Genomic DNA, 19,634 nt, shown 5'->3' with positions numbered 1-19,634 from the left:
ACGTGACACGGGACGTGCGAAGCAGCATCTGCTTCATTCTCTAAATGAATTAGCTGAGTGGTTTGCACAGCCACCGTCACACGGACAGTCTGGTGCTGGCACTGCAACTGGCACCGCCCCGTTTCGATCAGAATTGTTGCGCGCTCAAAGCATGAAATGTTGCGTTTGCGTTTGTAGTAGCTTCTACAGTGACGATCATTAGTTTATTCGTATCGATTTATTTTTATTAATATGGAAGTTACAGTGGAGGTACAGCGGTACACGACGACTCCACCACTGGAAAAATCAAAGCGTACCTTCACCTTTTGATACTGGCTAAACATAAGCGTCTCTAAATGTGGAGAGGATGTGAGCAAAAAAAGAAACAGGCTCAGTCCAAAAAGTGTAGAAAAAATAATGTTCCTTAATACAAATCGTTGTTTCTTGTCCCACATATCCCTGGCCCCAGCACATCCTCTGCTTTCCCAATACACAAATTCATCAAAATATACTTTAAAAAGAATAATATCCCATTGTTAGTATACGTGTGTGTCACTAGTCTAAAAGCCTTCTGTCATCTATCTTGTCGGGATCATTTAGATGCAGCCTTGGCCTTTTACCAGGCGAGTTCGCTGTTACTGAAGCTTCTAGTAATGAACTCATTTTCCCATCACATACATTATGACTTTATACTATTTTTATTATAGGCATGTATGTATATGTATGCATTAGGGGTGGGGGAAAAATCATACAGCATAATATTGCAATATTTTCAGTGGCATTACTGTATTGATACTCAGGCGCCAAGTTTTTTTATTATGTGTTGGTCAGTTTGTTTGCTTGAAAAATTGAGGGTGACACAAGAAACAAACATTTAAAATGTAAGTTATATTTAATGGGAGATTCAGTGACATGGATCAAGTGTAAGCCACAGTTTGGCCTTGTAAGTATAACCAGTCTACTACATTAACTGTCAGCTGTTTGTACAGTCACTTTTTAAAGATTCAATTTGAAAAGTAAAGATAAAAAAATAAAATCACCTATTTGGTGGCTCTCTGAAGCAAATGCCTTTGACTATTCTAAGAAGTGAAAACATGAATCACACTAAGTAAAGGAAAAAAAAAATGCATGTGCTGTGGTTACAGAGCACCAAAAGCCAAATGTCAGAAGCACAATATTTGCAGTGCATGAAGCTGAACCCAGCTCAACTTCTTCCTGTATCTGACAGCTTTTCTGCAGCAGTTTCTGTTAGCATAGTGGTTGGAAATCTATATCAGAGACAGCTAATTTCTGAGTCTTTTGTAGTTTACAGTTAACCAGAGTACATTCAGAAAAACGATACCTTTTGTATTGTGGCGTTATCTAGCACCAATCTGTGAAAATCATTACTCTAAACAACTTTCTAAGTTTGTTTTCTGTGTTTAATTACAGCTCACAGGAACGTAAAAGGCTGCATTAAACTGTGTCCAGTCCTGCTTCACGATGAAGGTTTGTTGTTCAACCCCATATCGTTTCCTATACACAAACTTTATTTCCATAATTATCTGCATTTAAGAGCACTAATTACTCATTATATTAGACTGTTGAGAGTCTGAAGACAAATTGTGGTTGTTTAAAGTTACTCCTCCAGTCTGGGACATTGTTTTTGCCAGAGAGCTTTCTAAAGCAGTGTGCAGACCACAAAAACATTTAGCTGAAGAAGACTCTAAATACAACCTATTTAAACTGGTACTGTACTTTAAGTTCCTAATTCTCTTTAACTGATTATTTAGATGTTTTATGAGGAAGAATTACACGCTTGTGTAAAACTAATTAACCAGATTGTTTATATAGTGGAGTCCCAGGCATGGTGCAAACAGTACTGTGTTAATTCCTGTTTTCCATTGGGATATGCACTTTAAACACTGAAGTCCATCAAAAATATGATGACCAAATGTTCTGCACTTAGACACATGGCCAGTGGAACGCTACAGAGGGGATCAGTCAAAGACATCTCCTTCCTGTGAAGTTATAAGGCGAGACTCCCCGTGATGCAAAGTGAAGAAGGATTCCGGCTTGAGTCCTTTCTGTTCCAGAGCCTCTCTGAGACGAACCGGCGGCTCCAGGTAATACTGGATGGAGGAGGAAACGGGACCAGAGAAAGTGAGTTATCAGTTTTTAACTTTCCAAGCATGGCCGCAAGAATGAAACTGTCAGCTACAGCAATAGACGTGCAGCCTTACAAACAATGACACCTTTTGTTATGTTGTTACCAGAACATAATAGGCGCTCTAACACACTGGCTTTTATGTCCACTGTGATTTATAATGGTGAACAATGAAATGACGCATCAGCTCTGTCTGTAGAATAATGTGTTTAAAACATTTCAGATTTAAAAACAACCCAACAGAACCACAAACTTTAGTTTGAAGTAAATCAACATCTAGAACATTCAAACCTTAATGAAAGTAGAATTTATTGTAAAGCTGCTATGTTTTAGCTAGCTGTGCCTAATAAACAGGCAACTGAAACATTAGTAGGAATCAAAGGTTTTAAATACATTTTTCTACAGAGACCTAAGACACACTGTTCAGTTTATTTACCGGAATATAATAAGGATGCCATTGTTGTCAAGATACATAACATGATCTGTGCACTTTACAAAATGTCACAACAGTAGCTTAAGCTTTGCTTGTGGGTTAGTTTGACATTTTGGAAAATTCCCTTTTTTCTGCAGAGTTAGATGAGAAGATTGATAGTGGTATCAAACTTCTCGGCAAGAAAGTGAATAATATGTTTAACTTTTCCTTTAAACCACAAATTCAATATCGGTATACCTCATAGGCGAGGGCAAAGGTTCCCCAGTGAATGGCCACAGACTGCTTGGCCTGAAGGTCCTGGTGAATCTGAACAGCCTCTTCTGGATCTACATGCTGCCCCTGCATCATATTCCTGAAAAACCGATATTCTTACATGTCTATGCAATACATACAGTAAAGCAATTAACCTGTGTTGTTCCAACTGTTAGTGTGTCTCATGCAGAAGCTCGCCATAAATATTTGTAATGTTCAGTTTTTGACTGTAAACCTCTCTAACTCTATAAATTGAGGTGTTTCTCCTCCCCATTTACAGACATGTCTTGTCATAGTATGATAGTTCAAGTGTCAATTGTAAACAAAATTAGTTTCACCTGTGCTTTTCTACTATGACGAGCGAAAAAGGGTCTGTTGGTGCAATATCATGATGAACATGGGTTTACGACCCTGCACGATTTGTTCCCATAGACAGTTAAAGAAAGTATTTTCGCCTCCACCGGAAAGCTAACAGCTAATTAAGCATGTAAAAGACCCTCAAAATAAAGTAACAGTTAAACTATCAGCTGTTACGTCAGTACTTTGCTTGTGCTTATTTTAAAATACAATACTTGTCTTAATTTAGCTGTAGCCTGCTTTTCACACTGTTTAGTTTGAGTAATGTTACTTAGCCGAATTAGCTGTTAGCTTTCCGGTGAAAGCTAATAGCGGACCATGTACCCACAGGGTCTATGCTAGAACACAATTTAATAAACACATTTGACAGTTTCAACAACAACTGGACATTTATAGAAGTAGACTTTACAGTTGTAATAAAATGGACACTGTGTGTATTATGTACAGAACCTGGGCAAGTAAGCTCCGATGGGGATTGCTGCGAGGTCAAACGGTCCAAAGCGTCGTCCAATCTCGTGGAAGGTTGTGCAATAGCCGGTATCCCCAGCGAAGAAAAATCGATGGTCCGGACCCAAAATAGACCAGCTGCCCCATAAAGACTGAGATAAAAAGAGTAATTGTATTGACTAAATCTGCCTTTTTCTGCATGACTTGCCCCTGTTGCACTAAATGCTTACTCTTAAGGGGAATTATTGGGTCTTTATCAATTGTAAAGTGTTTTGATACTATGAATAAAGGTATATTCAGTAATGAATCATTACCTTGTTATCATCCAGGGCCGTGCGTTTGCTCCAGTGCTGAGATGGTGTGCAGACAAATGTGACATCGTCATGACCCGGGACACAGTTCTCCTCCCACCAATCCAGCTCCATCACATTCTCACAGTCCATCTTCACCAGCCAGTCCATCAAACCCAGGGGCACGAACCTGGGAAACACACACAAACATTATCACACTTACATAATAAGGACGCAATTACTAAAAAATTCTGGCACACTACATAATAAAATACAACTTTATGGTCTTTTCACACTTAAATGTAATCTTGTTCCTGAGCAGCAAGCTGAATACATTAACTACAATTAATACTGGATCTCCACAACACGTACCAGCGTAGTTCCCCTCCAAAGCGTGCATTAAGGCTGGCCACAGACCCAGCATCCAGATGGTCATAATGAGAATGACTGATGACGACAGCATCAATCCTGGGCAGCTGTTGGCAGAAGGATAAATGATGAAAAAAGGTAAAAAAAAAGGAAGCAGCCAAAGAAACAAGGTGGACATTTAAAAACAATATCCTCACCTGGTCCACATTGCAGGGGGGTCCTCTGTACCTTTTGGGTCCCATAAACTGAAACGATGAGGCCCTCTGGCTAAAGATTGGGTCTGTCAGAATATTCAGCCCGTCCATTTCAACCAGAACTGTGGCATGGCCAAGCCAGGTGACTCTCAGACCTGGACCAGAGTCAGAGAGGTCTGGTTTCTGGACAAAGTATGGTTCCATCACTGGGAGCTCACTGTCCAGAGCCTTCACAGGTAGGGGAAAAGAGGATGACGAGTAAGAGCAGCATAAAGGGAAGGATACAGAAGAAAGAAAGAGGAGCAGCACAAAAGGACAGGGAGAGCAAACGACCACATACTGATTATAAGAAATAGCATGTTTCATTCTTCTGACTTTATCTAATCATACTTTTTCCTTGCACCCTAATAACAGACCCACTGTTCTGGGCTCTGCTAATGATATACACCTGCACTGGTTCCACTCTAAACACAGGGATCCACATGTTTTTGTTGCTGCTTGCAATGTATGATTTTAGCTCTAAGAAAAATTTACTTTTGTGTGCCGTGACATTTGAGAGAGAGAGATTATTTATATATATACACACACAATGTTGCAAACTACCTTTCCATCTAAATTTTAAACTATGACCTCTCTGTTGATTTGTACACCCATTCACATTTTATATGACAACAAAAATATGCAATTAAAGCGCAACTCTTGCCCAAATGCAACCTAGTGTCTTTTTGTGCATGCACCAGAGTCAAACGTTTGTTTAAAAGCATAACTAGGACATAAGTGCCAATTTTAAGATTTACTGTATTTTCTATTGCTGTTAAACGATTAAAATATTTAAATCGCATTTATGTCATAGTTAACTTACAATTAATCACACATTTTATCTATTCAAAATGTCCTTATTGTTTCTCATTTTTGTGCATCAGCTTGCTTTGTGCAAATGTTTTTTTTATTAACATTGGCATGTAGCTTAATGAAATGTTCAATTTCACACTAACCTTCTCACTTGGACCAAATAATGTACATGTTGTAGTTTTCCTAACGTTACTAGTTGTTGCAACAGCATGTGAAAAGACTAACAAGGTTTGCATGGCCAAACCGAACGTTAATCTCACGATAAAAAAATTGAGACTGTTAATCGAGGGAGGAGAGTAAAGTTATAAAGCTCCTAAAGCTTTGTTCCATATAAATGCATGGATGATTTGTTGTTTTGTTGTTAGTGAAAAACAATATTGACCAAAAAGAAGCCTCATATAAGAATGACATTTCCTCCTAAGGAGTCCGTTCATTCGGAGATCAACTCTTTTTGACTGACAAGCTGGCGGATAGCTCAAAGCAAAGTTTTATGTTGTGTCGAGCCTTCTCTGTGTTTTAAAAAAGTTGATCTTGATGCAATCATAGGAGTGCCCCTAGCTCTCCCATTTAAACGGACATTTGCACAGAACCTAAAATAAGGTGAATCTAAAAAGTGGCACTTCTGTCCTAATTATGCTTTCAATCTAAAGTTTGACTCAGAAACATTCACAAAAAGACCATAGGTTGAAGTTACGCTTTAAGGGGTTAAAAATGTTTCTGTTGCTGTGTGAATGCAGTTTTTGAAGCCCGTAAAGCTCTTACTGAACTCCGCAAGGTTTCCATTAGAAGCTATAAATACTCCAGGGCAATAATCCCACTAACAGTGCAACCCTACAAATACTGTATATGAACTCTACTATGGATCACTATGAGGATAATACAAGTAAAGCCGTACATTTGCAACTTTTTAAAAGTGTAAGTGGGTGAGTTTAGGTTGGAGTTATCCTCTATACCATCTTCCATTTATTTGCTACTGTAGGACATTGGAAAGGTTCAATTTAAAACATCATCCATCACTGATTTAACACTATTTTGACTTACCTATAAAAAATGTAGTTAATGGCTTTACATTTTTATTCTACTAAGTACCCACCTCTTTACTAGTTGGTACGTTGCTGTGATTTTTATCCAACAACAGGAACCTGAGCAGGGTGGTGTAGGAAGGGAACCGCCATGTGGGCCAGGGGTTTGTCCAGCGACCATGTTTGTCCTGACAGGACTTTGTCACTTCCTCCTATAATAAAAGTAAACAATGACAAGGTCAAACAATATAAGGTTAAAACTCAATAGGTAGAGAACTGTAGAGATGCCATGTTAGCCGTTTATGGAAATCAGGTGAAGTTGGAAGAGTTGATGTGTGTGTTTTAGGTAGATGTTTTAGGGGACAGGGGCTTGATGGGAAGTGAGGTTTTACCTCCAGCCGGTAGTCCAAGCGGAAGCTCTTGCGGGACGAGCGAGAGGAGCTGCTCTTCCTCTGGGTCTGAGGATTTACCTCTCCACCCTCAGCACCTCTCAGCACCCCACCATCCTGGAGTACAGGGACAAACAAAGACCCACAGTGATGGATTCCATTTGCTCTGTCTAAAGCATTTTAAACACGATGGATAATTAGCATAACCTGCCCTCAAATTAAAAGAAAGAGGAATTGGAATCATGTTCAGCTTCTGGTAGCTTTGAGTGTAACAATCCCACCTTTACCAATATCAAAGAGTTCTGCACCCACTTAACGTCGGACTCAAGATGGACAGTTTAATAAAAGGGTCAAAATATATACAGCAGAAGCAAAGATATTGTCCAATACAAAAACTGACTATTTAACGACTGGATGTGCCAGAACTTTCTTAAATTAAATGAAGGAAAAACTGAGGTGGTTGTTTTTGGAGCAAAAGAGGAATGGTTTGAAGTTAGCGCTCAGCTTTAAAAGACAATGTTAAAAACAACAGACAAAGCCGGAAATCTTGGTGTAGTCATTTTAATGTCTTGATGTGGCTGTTGGACTCAGACCTGAAATTCAGGTCTGAGTCCAACAGCCACATCAAGACAATTACAAAGTCAGCCTATTACCACCTTAAGAATATATCAAGGGTTAAAGGAATTATGTCTCAACAGGATTTGGAAAAACTTGTCCATGCTTTATCTTCAGTATACCTGAGAGTGGACACCATCCCTCCAGTTCTGAAGTCCTTACACTGGCTTCCGGTGCCACAAAGAATTAATTTCAAAATACTTTTTCTAGTTTATAAATCACTAAACGGTTTAGGGCCAAAATACATTTCTGATCTGCTGCTATACTAGGAACCACCCAGACCTCTCAGCTCATCTGCGACAGGTCTGCTTTCTGTTCCCAGAGTCAGAACTAAACAGGAAGAAGCGGTATCCAGTTTTTATGCTCCACAAATCTATAGCAAACTCCCAGAAACCTGCAGATCCACCGCAACTCTCAGCTCTTTTAAGTCAATGCTGAAGACCTTTCTTTTTGATGTTGCCTTTCTTTAAAGGATTGCTCATTTCTTATCCTGAAGTCGATTTTTGTTAAAACTGTATGACAATCAGCAAGGGTAAGATCAAAAGTAAATGACTTGATTAGACAGTGATTTGACTGTTCTGATATCATTGTTGGCTAAAACAAATATTGAAGTCAACTGAGTAACTTGGTGCCTTTTGGGATGTTTTTGTTAACAATTTGTGAGATAGGGTTGAGGCCATTCTGGGGGTAACAGGAAACAAATATATGACTGAGAATTTCTCCAACGCAGATGTGACATAGATTTTATGGCAAAATCTACAAGAAACAGTTGGAGCTGTTCAGGATTTTGCAAAGTTTTAAGTTTAAACTAAGTCTTATAGTGACAACTATATTGTAGTGTGAAGAGTTCCTGAAATGTGCTGTACAAATAAAGCTGCCTTGCCTTCCCATTTTATTTCATGCATTCTTCGTCTGTGTCAAAATCTGGTGCTTACATTACCCACATTGCAACTGGACCACCAACAGCTAAATCAGAGATTTGAGTGCATTAGCAGCTAATGGAGCCTCAAGCAGAATTGAGGAGCAGGCTTAAGAGGTCTCGTAAGCTCACTTCTTTTTTACTCCACAATGCCAGATATTTTATTTTTTATTTTTAATCTTGTAGTCTTCAGCCCCAAAAGACATGACAATGACATCACATGATGCATTTTTTCAGATCTCACACAGCCCCTTTTGGAACCACATAGGCTTTATACAACTTTTCACATTTTCAGAAGTACTCCCAATACCTGTAAACAGACTTTGCGGAGTTACCTTTAAACAGGTAGAGCATGAGTCAAGTAACTTATTAAATAACAGTGACTATGAATAGATTTTTTTTTTTTACAGTAGAAAGGAATTAGGTAATAGCAAACTAAAAGACATGTCAAAATGTCTGCTGACATTAAGAAAACTACAGGTGTAATTGATAATACTGATTACAGCTGCATTTCCATTGAGATTTGCAGTACCTGCTAGTTTGCATGCTGGGTTACTGGAATGGCTTACTGGGACACTTCGATAGAATTGAGCGATCGGTAATGTTATTTGTTGCACCTGTGCTTTTCCTGCTATGACAAGTCAAAATGTCTGCTGTGACAAAATCAACAAAAAAACAATGTATCACAAATTTGTAGCCACATTTGGACAACCAACAAGAGCAGAGTGACATATCCCCAGACAAAACAGGTGTCTCCTTAATGAGTTCAGAAACAGGCATTTTACTGTAAAATGTTAAACTGGTAATTGCCTTTATATTTCAAGTTAGAATTTACCATATATCGTATCTTGTTACCATCTATTTGTGAGAAGTAGGCTGCTTACCCCCACCAGGCCTTTTCTCTCCTCCAGTGCTGCTCTGACTGAAGATGATGGTTTCTCCATGGGCTCACCACTACACCTAGCACACACAAACAAAAACTTTAAACAACGCAGATAGCAAGTGCTCACAGTTAGTAGAACCACAGCTCAAACTGCTTTTCTGAAGCATCCAGGGGTCATATGCCTTGCTTAAAGGTGCATCAGAAGCTGCTGAGAATGTGGACAGCCTTACACATTCAAACTGCAACAAGCACATTAAGTACCTGACAGTTGAACCATAGTAGTTTGCATATGAGACAGAAAGATGATCATCAGCTTTACTATATTCAAATGACACCGCTATCAGGGGTGAAATAGCGCTAACACAGGGCACCAAATTCAAGTTACATGGTGAGGGCGACAGATAATACACAAAGAGCACTTTATTTTGTGAAATGCTGATTGAAAAGTAACTGATGCATACACAATACAAAAATAATTAAGGCAATCCATGTTAAAAAAGCCACATTAACTATTAATACCAAGTGATAAGGCCAGACTAGAATCTTACTTAGCTTTACATTTTGTTCTTGTTTACAGGCCTATTACAGGCCCAGTGCAATAGCTGAAACTGCTCTCACTAATTCCTTCTTAGGCAATTTCCACCTCAAACACAGTGGTGCAATATTACACTTTAAGTTGAGCCCTACACTGAGCTACAGGTCTGCTTTCAGCTGAGCAGACCCAAGGTAATGTAAAAGATTCCTGGACTGTCTGTGTGACTATAAGAAATAATCCCCTATGTAGGGCAAGTTGCAAAATATGAGAGTTAATTTGAAATTTTAGTTCAGGGATAGGGAAAAAAAAAAAACCTTCATTTACTAGGCACATCAAATTATGTTGCCACCTACACACCCTAAAGCACAAAAGCCTAATCACAGGCCTTCCTCATCCTGCTATTATCTACACAACAATCAAAGAGCAGCACACACCCTTACTAGCTACTATCCACTCCTGATGATTCCTACATGCACTTAGGGAGAATGCACTTGAGGGTGGCCTTCTTTGCTATCCCATATTGATTGAAGAGATTTGTAAAATGTGGCTCCTTCATGGCATGATATGCATGAAAGGATATTCTAAAAGATGTGCTATTGTGCTAAGAGACATTTATGACTACCAGTATGCCAGGTATACACACCAATGCAGCACTGCAACAGAAGCCCCACAACGCACTAGTCCTCTTTGCAGAACTCGATACATTCAACTATGGCTTGCTGATGATGCACTCAGCATCATGAATGGACTTTAACTGCTCAAACATACTCTGGGACACAATAGAGCTCTGTGGGTGACAAAAAAAACAAAGATCTATGTAGCCATCCAGCGTGCCTGATGTGGTCATATGAGCAACATTTAGATCGAAGTGAGAGTTTCTTTGCTTTTCTGTAGTCAAGTTTATTTCAATCTTTCTATAAAAAGTTATCAGACAAGAGCTTGACAATATTTGTGAAGGAAAGTCAATTGCAGATTATACCATTTACCTAGCCCGAGTTTCCCTCATGAAAGCAAGTGTCCCAAATTAATGCTATTACTGCTATATATTCATGACAGCGTCACACACAAGTCTTAACATGATAGTTTCTAGGATGCTAACTGCCAAACCATTTGATAAATAGCCTTCACAGCAAATATTTTCCGACACATTGACACAGAGAGGGAAGGCAGCAACAACAACACTGGCTACATTATTAACTAATAGGAAATGTAGCTAGTAATACGAAGCTATAAGGCATTTTAACAGAAACGTAGCTAGCCCAGCAAAATGGGTCCCTTGGGGAAAACTATAGAAAACACCATGACCATGCACTCACTGTCGAGTAACACATAGCTACTAGTTACGTGCTACGAAACATGCCTATTTTCAGCCGACTTACCTGAAATCTTTTACGAAACAGAATACCACCAGTTGTTTTCTTATCGAGGAGACATGTTTGCTGCATTTAGGTTAGCCACAACTGTTAGACATAATGCGAGCTGGGTAACATTATTAAGAGCTATACGGTTCCCTCTGCATTTCCAATAGCGTTTCAGTTTATATTACTATGACGTATCTTTTACACACTAGCGAGTGGAATATTAAATTCCGTTGTTGGAAATATGTCTTTTAGAAAAGGTAAGACGTGGAGTTTAAAAGGCAGGAGGCAGCACGTTGAGGATCATTACCAGCTCAGTTTCTCTGACGTCGGTGATAAACCCACTGATCACGTGACTGCCCAAAAAGCTCTCGCGGGCTGTCTACTAACTAAGCGCGCACTATAACAGAAACGGGGAATCACATTTTTTACACTAAAATAATTACTTAAAAAATATTTCTAAAATGTATATCTTTCTTTTTCTTCTTCTTCTTATTATTATATTAATACTTGTTGTTATGCTTAATAATAAGAAAATCCCCAATAATTTAATTTACTTCATTACTTTTTTTGTCTCCTTATTAATTAAGGCAAAGAGATTTATTCATGTAACTTATTACATCACTGCTCATTGATTTTATTGTCTCCTTATTAAGGCAAATAGTTTTTTCATATGTTTTAACATCTTTAATGACTTAGTTCATTATCAGATGTTAATTTTTGTTTATTTATTAATTTAAGTTTTAAGACCGATCTAGTATAACGAGGCTATTTGCACATCCGAAAAACCAATATGTAGCTTATGCTGACTATATTTAACATTTAAAATTTAGAACTAGAATATAATGGTAACACTTGAAATAAAATGCGCTGAATAATATACATAGAATACATTTGACCACCAATCCTCTACCTGGAAAAAATAATCATCCTATTAAATACCCTGACATAAATGTTATTAGTGAACTAATAATCCATCATGTTACCCACTCTCATTCACAGCAAAAGTACTTTTATGTTTGCATGTCTCAGCACTGACTAGAAAAAAAAACCATCGCTGGCACACATTTATTCTGAATAGGATAACAGAGTTACATTTGAGTGATTGAAGATAGAAAAAGTGTGAAATAACGACTCAAACCCTAAGCACATATCTGCCGAGCAATATGCTCCCACGAGGACTCCATATCTATACATCTTTGTATTATTTATATTTAACGTCAAAGTGTAGCGTTAACTAGACTTACCTTGAAGTCCTTCTCCTACTGAAGGACACCTGGAGCCAATTGAACCTGAGCACACAAACTGCATTTAGCCGCTCCGTGTATTTACTAAACTTACATCTACACGCCAGCAACAGATGTACAGGCCTACACAACACTGGTTCCATTCTAGCTTTTTGTATTTTACCATATTTGCTTGGAAGTTTTAAAGAACAGTCAGAGGACACAAAGTTGCATTTGTGTAGCTACAACTCGAGAACCATGTCCGGACAGCAAAAGTTGTTTGAACTTCCTGCTAGATGCTTTCACGGACTCTCGGAAATTTGAAAATTCACATATCGTAGCGAAAGTGTATGTTAAGCTAATGCTTTAATAGTTTTTGAATGAAAACATTGAATTACATTGCACCAACTATTGCAACGTACCAACTGGCGATACCAATCTTTAAACAGCAATTATTAGGCTACTCCTGTAAGGAATTACTTGAATTAGGGCAGAAAACATCACCTTTTTATTTCAGTGGGTACAAACGTTATTGTTGCATCAAACAAAAACTAAAATCATGCACTGTCACTGCAACAGCTCACAGGTTAGGCACCCCGGAACCCTTTTCACTTTAAACCATTTATTTAACACCCAGCTAGTTACCCACGCACTTCCACAGCATCAACACCATCTACAAAAAAAAGCGGAAGAAGGACGAAAAGATACAAATACCCACAATAAAGTGCAAAGTGACCAGGCATGATGAATACATGATCAGTATCTCTTCACCATAACACAAAATGTCCACATCATCGGCACAGACCTCATCATATCGCTAACTAAACTACAACTTAGTGTGTTGAGCGTTACTAGCCTACCTCTTCAAGTGAGATGACTGTGGGGATGAAGGAGCTTGTACCTGATACCTTAATAACGGGGAATCTGAACCTAGAGCCAGAAGGCATCATTTGAAATTCAGAGTAAAGAGGGCGGGCGTTGTCAGACAGGATGGCTGCAGCCTTCCTCCCTACTTGTTTGTTGTACAGATCAAATAGTGTAGGCTACTCTGCTGTACCCGGTCATGGACAGTGTGTTTTTGACCTTTATGCTAAGGTTCCTGCACCAACAGATTGAAAAAAAAGGTTTAAACGGATTTAACATCCTAAGTGGAATCATGAGGGTCTTATCAACATGATACTAAGATAACTTCCAAAGGCAGAACAAACCTTACACAGCTTGTCATCAATAGAATTCCCCAGGTACTTGTAGGTATCTACAAAGTCTACCTGTCCCTTAATGATACTACTCTCAAGTGTTTATGGCTTGTGGCTAAAATCAATACGGATACCCTTAGTTGTTGTTACATTGAGTTTAGCTGTCACACCACTGTACAAACTCATCAACAGGACCATGGCGAAGAAAGGACGCATTTAATTGAACTTATTTATCCTGACATGCATCCACTCACTCTCAGAGTTGTGTTAGTTAAAAAAAATAAAATAATCAAAGATCCCGGCCATAACATTAAAATCTTAACCATAGTTCTCAATGAGCTTTAAATTAAAATGTGGGGTTGGATTGTATTAAAAGCTGACGAGAAATCCACAAATAGCAACCTGGCTTGTGTAATTCTGCCTTCAAGGTGTTTTAAAAAAACAAGGTTTAAACAGAGTGGTGGTAGCATCTTCTACCCCTCGCCCAGTCCTATAAACTATAAACAAACTGTTAGGGGTTAAGCAGGTGCTCAGTTTTGGTGTCATGTTCTCTTTTTAACAGTTTTTCAAAATACTTCACCCAAATGGTGACAACAGGAAAAAACATACACAAGCAATCCTGTAAACACATTTACTTTATATATATATATATATATATATATATATAAAAACTAAAAACTAAAACAAATGAGCTATTCACATTCAAAATGATTTACACAAATGTGGTAGGTGTCAATACTATGGGGATGCTTAATGATTTCGGGTGATTAGGATCACTTCACAGGGCTTAATTACATCAAGAGGATTTGGACAAGATTAATATTACAGAAACATGTAAAATAACATTACATGTTGCGATTCTACCTTACAACCAGCTGATCCTGCAATATTTGGGTAGAAAAGATAACAATGAGTAGTATAAAAAGAAGCAACCACAAAATCCTTGTTTCAGCCACAAGCAATCCGACTGACATTCTTTTCAGTGCTGCAGTAGAAATACATTTTGGGGAAATCCTTTAATGTCTTCTCTGAGCTATGGGATGTTAAGAGTTCCTGAAAAACAGACACACACACATAAAACAAAAAAAGTGTAATCAAAATATGTCAGAAAAATGTCTGTTTTTTAGTTCTTTAACCCACTTATGTCTGTGTTTGCCTATTTCTCAGTGGTCCTTGTGGTCTCCGTCCTCCTCCAGTTTCCTGATTTCTGCCTTCAGGTGGTTGATGTTTTCTCTGCTGGCTTTTAGTTTATCTTTCAGCTCTGTGATTTCCTGGCTGGTTCTCTTCTTGGCTGCTTCCATTTTCTCCTTGGTCCTCTGCTCCAGCTCACCGACTGCAGACACAAGCATGTTGACAGCGACACAAACTATGAATGTTGCTCTAGTGTCCAGAAGCACAAACTAGATTTTTCCCTTATGAATGGCACATAGGTCAAAATAAGTATATACTAGTCTGTATTTAAACATGTGTCTTGTATTTCTTTGCGTGTGTTCATTGTGTGTGTGTGTGTGTCTACACATACATTCTGTCTCATGCTTGTATGCTCCAAGGGTGAGTTGTCTCGACGTGGTTAGTAGCTGCTGCATCATGGCTGTAGGATCCTGGAAGATCTGAAATAAAAATGACAATGTCAGGTGCCGCTATCCCATTCTCATACAATTCTAAATTTAATAAAGTTGTAGATGTGTGGAAACTTTGAAAGTGATATGTGCTTTATGTATTCACCATTTATTTATGGTGGAGAGATTAAATATTAGTATAAAGTAATTAATAGGCCTTCCATTGTCACAGTAAAGGAACATAGAAATTGATGCAGTGCAGTAACGCTTGCCATGAGCTGCAGCAAGAAAGCAGACATACCATTTCATCATAGAACTCAGAGACAACGGTCTTTTTAGGCATGGCACTGGAGTCTGACTGGAACAGCTTCAACAGATGGTACAAAGTCACCTGAGACCAAGCAGACACAGGTACAAGTCAATATAAGCATACATACAAGGAGATAAAGTTTAAAAGTCCTGCATCACACTGCCTATTAAATAGTTAGGCTCTCACAGGTCTCTCATTGGGGTCAATGAAGAAGATCTTGATGATGATTTCAAACTCCCCCCAGCCCGTCTCTGTAATCTCATATGGAGGCTTAGTCACCACTGGAAGACAGAGAAACACAGTGAGCCACTATACGCTGGTGTACTTGACTTCCATTCATATTTTCTTCTTAGTTTTGTTGCATTTCTCACATTTAATAATTAATATAATTAAGTAGAATCCAGAGTAAACAATGCATCCCCTCTGACAAGAAAAACAGATACATTCAAAAGGCAGTTATTGTATTATTATGTAAATGACTACTCACCTCTCAGTGGGTTACCATAGCTCTCGTGTAGCTTAAACTGGATCTTTTTCACATAGGCAGACATATCCTGGAAGAACAATGCTGTGTATAAATTTAAACATTTAAAAAGTAAAAACCTGGACAGTAGAAGTGGTTGGCCAGTATCTTTCCAACTAAGTAATTAGTCAACATAAATGGGAGTATTGCAAAAGCCTGTAAATGACCTGGACGTCTAACCTCATTTCTGTAAGGCTTCACATAGACAGACCACTGATGTGTGTGTCCATCCTCCTCTCTCTTTTTCCCAAAGTAACGGGCAACGTTCCCAAACACGATGGGCTTCACGATGGTTATTCCCTGCAAAAAAACAAAGGGAAGACATTTAACCTTATGGATGTGTTCCTGTTAAAATACTCCAAAACACATATACACAACTACAACATATGACCGTGGTAAACGATACATTCATTCTGCCTTATGATCTTAACATGTCTTTGTAATGATGAAACTGCAGTACGAGTTCATCTGTTCCCAGACTGCTTTAGCGTTAACGTTACCTTTACTCGCCCCCCGGAATCTGGACCAAATTCAGTCATTTTTTTGAACATAGTACGTTAGAAAGAGTGAAGTTGATCCAACGGTACACTCTATAGGACTCGTCTTTTTCCACAGCGTGTATCAACATTTAATAAACCTGCCATTAAAGCATTACAATTATGCTTTGCACGACAAGCGTTATCATTTCAAACTAGCCTAACAAGCGCCGGAAGTGACAAGTGTAACGTGTTAAATTGTACGGTAAGAATGCGACATGGACACATTAAGGTTCCGGCAGATGGACGTCAGTTGATGTTGCATGTAATTACATATATAAACCCTAGTTTGCTCTCATCCATCACTTTAATTTTTAACATTGTTAAGCAATTTGATCAAATTAATGTATCTGCATAAAATGGCGGGATAAGGAACCCTTTGCTAGAGAAAACCTTTCTCTACAACTCTGCTTTAACGTAAATCTTATGGGCGCATGAAACTACTTGTTAGGACGGTCAGTTGGTTTGCCTTGGTTAACTTCCAACATATCAAGCTTTATTTAGTTTTTGGAGGTACACTCATGGGCCGAAATTGCACAAAATAAACATTTTATAACACAAGTGTAACATGCACGTCACTATATGCGACAATTAGTTAATGTTGCCTACTAGAGAATGTGTCCATAGTTAATCACTAATACAGCAGGAAAGTACTATTACAATGCATTCAGTCGGTTTACAACTATTTAAAGACATTCTGGATAAGGGCCTTTAATTAGAGAAGTTTTTAAGCATTTTTACTCAGCTGTGTGCACATATTTTAAAACAAACTCCTATTTAATATGATTTTGCAATACATTTTGCCTACAAAATGTTAAATCTCAGCATCTTTTAGATTTTATAGTCACCTGTATAAATTCTTAAAATTATTTAATAGAAAGGATTTTGAAAGAGTTTTCTACGCGAGGCATACTATAATTGGCTTGTAATCAAAAATCTCCTTACCTGATGCCCACTCTGAAAACTAATCAGGTGCAAAATATACAAATGAACGCCACAAAACCAAACTGAATTTAGAAAGGTTTTATTTTTTGGGACCAATAACCATTTCATTACTTTTAGCTATCAAGTGCCTTTCCCTGACAGGAAATATGTGATAAGAACAAGAAATGAAACAAGAATCTAGAAATTATCTAGATATTACCCCAATAGTCTAAAAACCAAAAGTAACAATAATGGATACTCAACTTTTTTTCAATGTCACGTGCCCTGAGAAGTGCATGGCTATGCTGATTACAGTTACAGGCAGACAACTCTCAACTGTAAATTATCACTATAAAGTTTTACATTTTGTCCATTTTACCCCTTTGTGGAGTTTCAGCTTGGGATCACATGGCTAAATTTCTAAACAACTGCTACGGACGATTGAAAAGTAGCTAAAGATCAGGTAATGAGTGAAAATATATCCTACCATTACACCGTGCAAGTCAAATACTGAAAACCCCCAAAAAAAGAGATTCCAGCTTCTTGTGAGTCTTGGTCTGGCTAGATGCAGAAGTCAGCCAGACTTCCTCTGGACTGGACTGTTTTTACTTCTTGCGACGTAGAACTGAAAACACTTACCTTCAGTGCTGTGGAGAGAAGTCAGCACAAAGCAAAGTGACACCTAAGTATTCTTACTGAAAACCTTGCACAAACATGTTCTTATTCTGGCTGATAAGACATCTGTTCAGGATGACATTGAGTGGCGCTGAATTAGTAGTTTGCTCAGATCACAGAGGTCAATGTACATAAGTGTCAAATTTGTAAGGCATCAAGTCCTTATAGGTACACCAGAGGGGGAGCGAGTTATCCCCCTTAAGTGCAAAATGTCCCACAATTCTGTACAAAAACCCAATTTACAATGCTTCATTACTCTTCTACAAGGTTATGGGAGCAAATTGATTAATATAAGTGAATAGAACACTCTTTTTGAAGTATACTGTTAGAATAAGAATACAATCAAGAGCATCATTAGGGTATTAAAAAAGTTTGGATGACGTTACAGTCTGATTCACATCTTTTCATCAAAGTTCAGTGTGATTCCTGTAGGGTCCACAAGCTTTACAATCAAATACTTTTAGACAAGAAATATTTCAGGGGATGGCCATGAATTTGAACCGAGAAGGACAAAAAAAAACAAAACAAAAGAAAAACAAAAGAAAATCATCTTGACAAGGAAACCAATATTTTCCAGTAAGCCAAAAAAACAAAACACTGATTCTTACAGTAAACGGAGTTATTGTGGACCATATAAACAGGACTTGTTCAGTGTTAATATTAATCTCATTTTATCCATATTCCTTTGTTAGGGAGTGCAAAAGGAACAAACTGCAATAGCCTCCCACCCCCCCGCAAGTCAAACCCGCAGGTCAAATAGGTCATCTAGGCCCAATATATTTTTTGTAAATATTGACCATACAGTATAAAACAGACCTGCAACGGCATATTTTGTCTAACCGATAAGCTTAAATACTAAAAACCAAAAGCTCTGTATCCCAAAGTGACAATCACAGTCTATTTCAACAAAAGTGCAAGACATGAACATGGTGGAAGAGAAGACCCATTTCCTTGCATATAATGACAATGTTATGGCGCATTTCCATATTTAGTAAATTGCACATATAGAGCCAGTAGCACTAAATGTGTTAATTTCGTGACATGGTAGTCCTAAAATTAAACATTCAAAACATGTTAGGTGTGGAACAGGCGCAAAAAAAAAAAAAAACATTTACTTGAAATAAATCACCAAATGGGATTGATATTTAAAGGCTGAACAATGCCACCAACCACACTTTCACTACAATGGCAGCTCAATTGGAATACTAAATCAAGTATGACTAGATTTCACATTAACATACATTTCAAAGACAATTTGTATGTTCTTGGTATACTAGCCATTCAGTGTGATTACACACAGACACTACTTTGTGAAGAGTATTTTTTTTTTTTGGTTTACAGTGATTTGTTCAGGGCTGACCAAATTATTCAAAGAGCTGCATGTACAAGTAGACAAGGTATACGTGTCTTCCCATCCACCCATAAATTCACATTGCAAATAAAGTAGATTTGTCTAATTTGTCTTACCTCGTAAATGTTTAATCCATTTGAATAACACAAAACATATGGCAAACCATAGAGCCGCATGCTAATACAGCTAAAACTATATGATCTAATTATAGACCAATTTAATATGAAAAACAGTTTGCATTCCAAAATACACATTTAATATAAATGAGCCAAACATGTAGAGGAATTCACCAAA

The 19,634-nt window shown here is 38.0% G+C and overlaps 2 protein-coding genes across 4 annotated transcripts; both read right to left on the bottom strand.

The window, feature by feature from the left end:
* Positions 1-1,832: 1,832 nt before the first annotated feature.
* Positions 1,833-12,567, bottom strand: napepld (N-acyl phosphatidylethanolamine phospholipase D). 3 transcript variants are annotated; one of them, XM_034863805.1, is made up of 10 exons: positions 12,288-12,567; positions 9,149-9,224; positions 6,734-6,847; positions 6,413-6,553; positions 4,471-4,695; positions 4,277-4,380; positions 3,929-4,094; positions 3,618-3,766; positions 2,796-2,910; positions 1,833-2,090 (listed from the first exon to the last, which is right to left on the bottom strand). In XM_034863805.1, exons 1-10 carry the CDS (start codon positions 12,428-12,430, stop codon positions 1,959-1,961), a joined length of 1,365 nt encoding a protein of 454 aa, XP_034719696.1. In that variant the 5' UTR covers positions 12,431-12,567; the 3' UTR covers positions 1,833-1,958. The 3 variants fall into 3 exon arrangements, with proteins under 3 accessions (XP_034719696.1, XP_034719697.1, XP_034719698.1); XM_034863806.1 differs by lacking the exon at positions 12,288-12,567 and adding an exon at positions 11,062-11,389; XM_034863807.1 differs by lacking the exon at positions 12,288-12,567 and adding an exon at positions 11,351-11,372.
* Positions 12,568-14,575: 2,008 nt separating this feature from the next.
* On the bottom strand, positions 14,576-16,627 carry yeats4 (YEATS domain containing 4). Its single transcript, XM_034863159.1, has 7 exons — positions 16,355-16,627; positions 16,035-16,154; positions 15,819-15,885; positions 15,518-15,612; positions 15,323-15,412; positions 14,985-15,072; positions 14,576-14,795 (listed from the first exon to the last, which is right to left on the bottom strand). The coding sequence occupies exons 1-7, from the start codon at positions 16,403-16,405 to the stop codon at positions 14,626-14,628; spliced, it is 681 nt and encodes a 226-aa protein (XP_034719050.1). The 5' UTR covers positions 16,406-16,627; the 3' UTR covers positions 14,576-14,625.
* Positions 16,628-19,634: the final 3,007 nt, after the last annotated feature.

This window comes from Etheostoma cragini, chromosome 23, assembly GCF_013103735.1.
Source record: "Etheostoma cragini isolate CJK2018 chromosome 23, CSU_Ecrag_1.0, whole genome shotgun sequence".
Classification (NCBI taxonomy): Eukaryota; Metazoa; Chordata; class Actinopteri; order Perciformes; family Percidae; genus Etheostoma; species Etheostoma cragini.
This window is presented reverse-complemented; position numbering and strand designations above follow the sequence as displayed.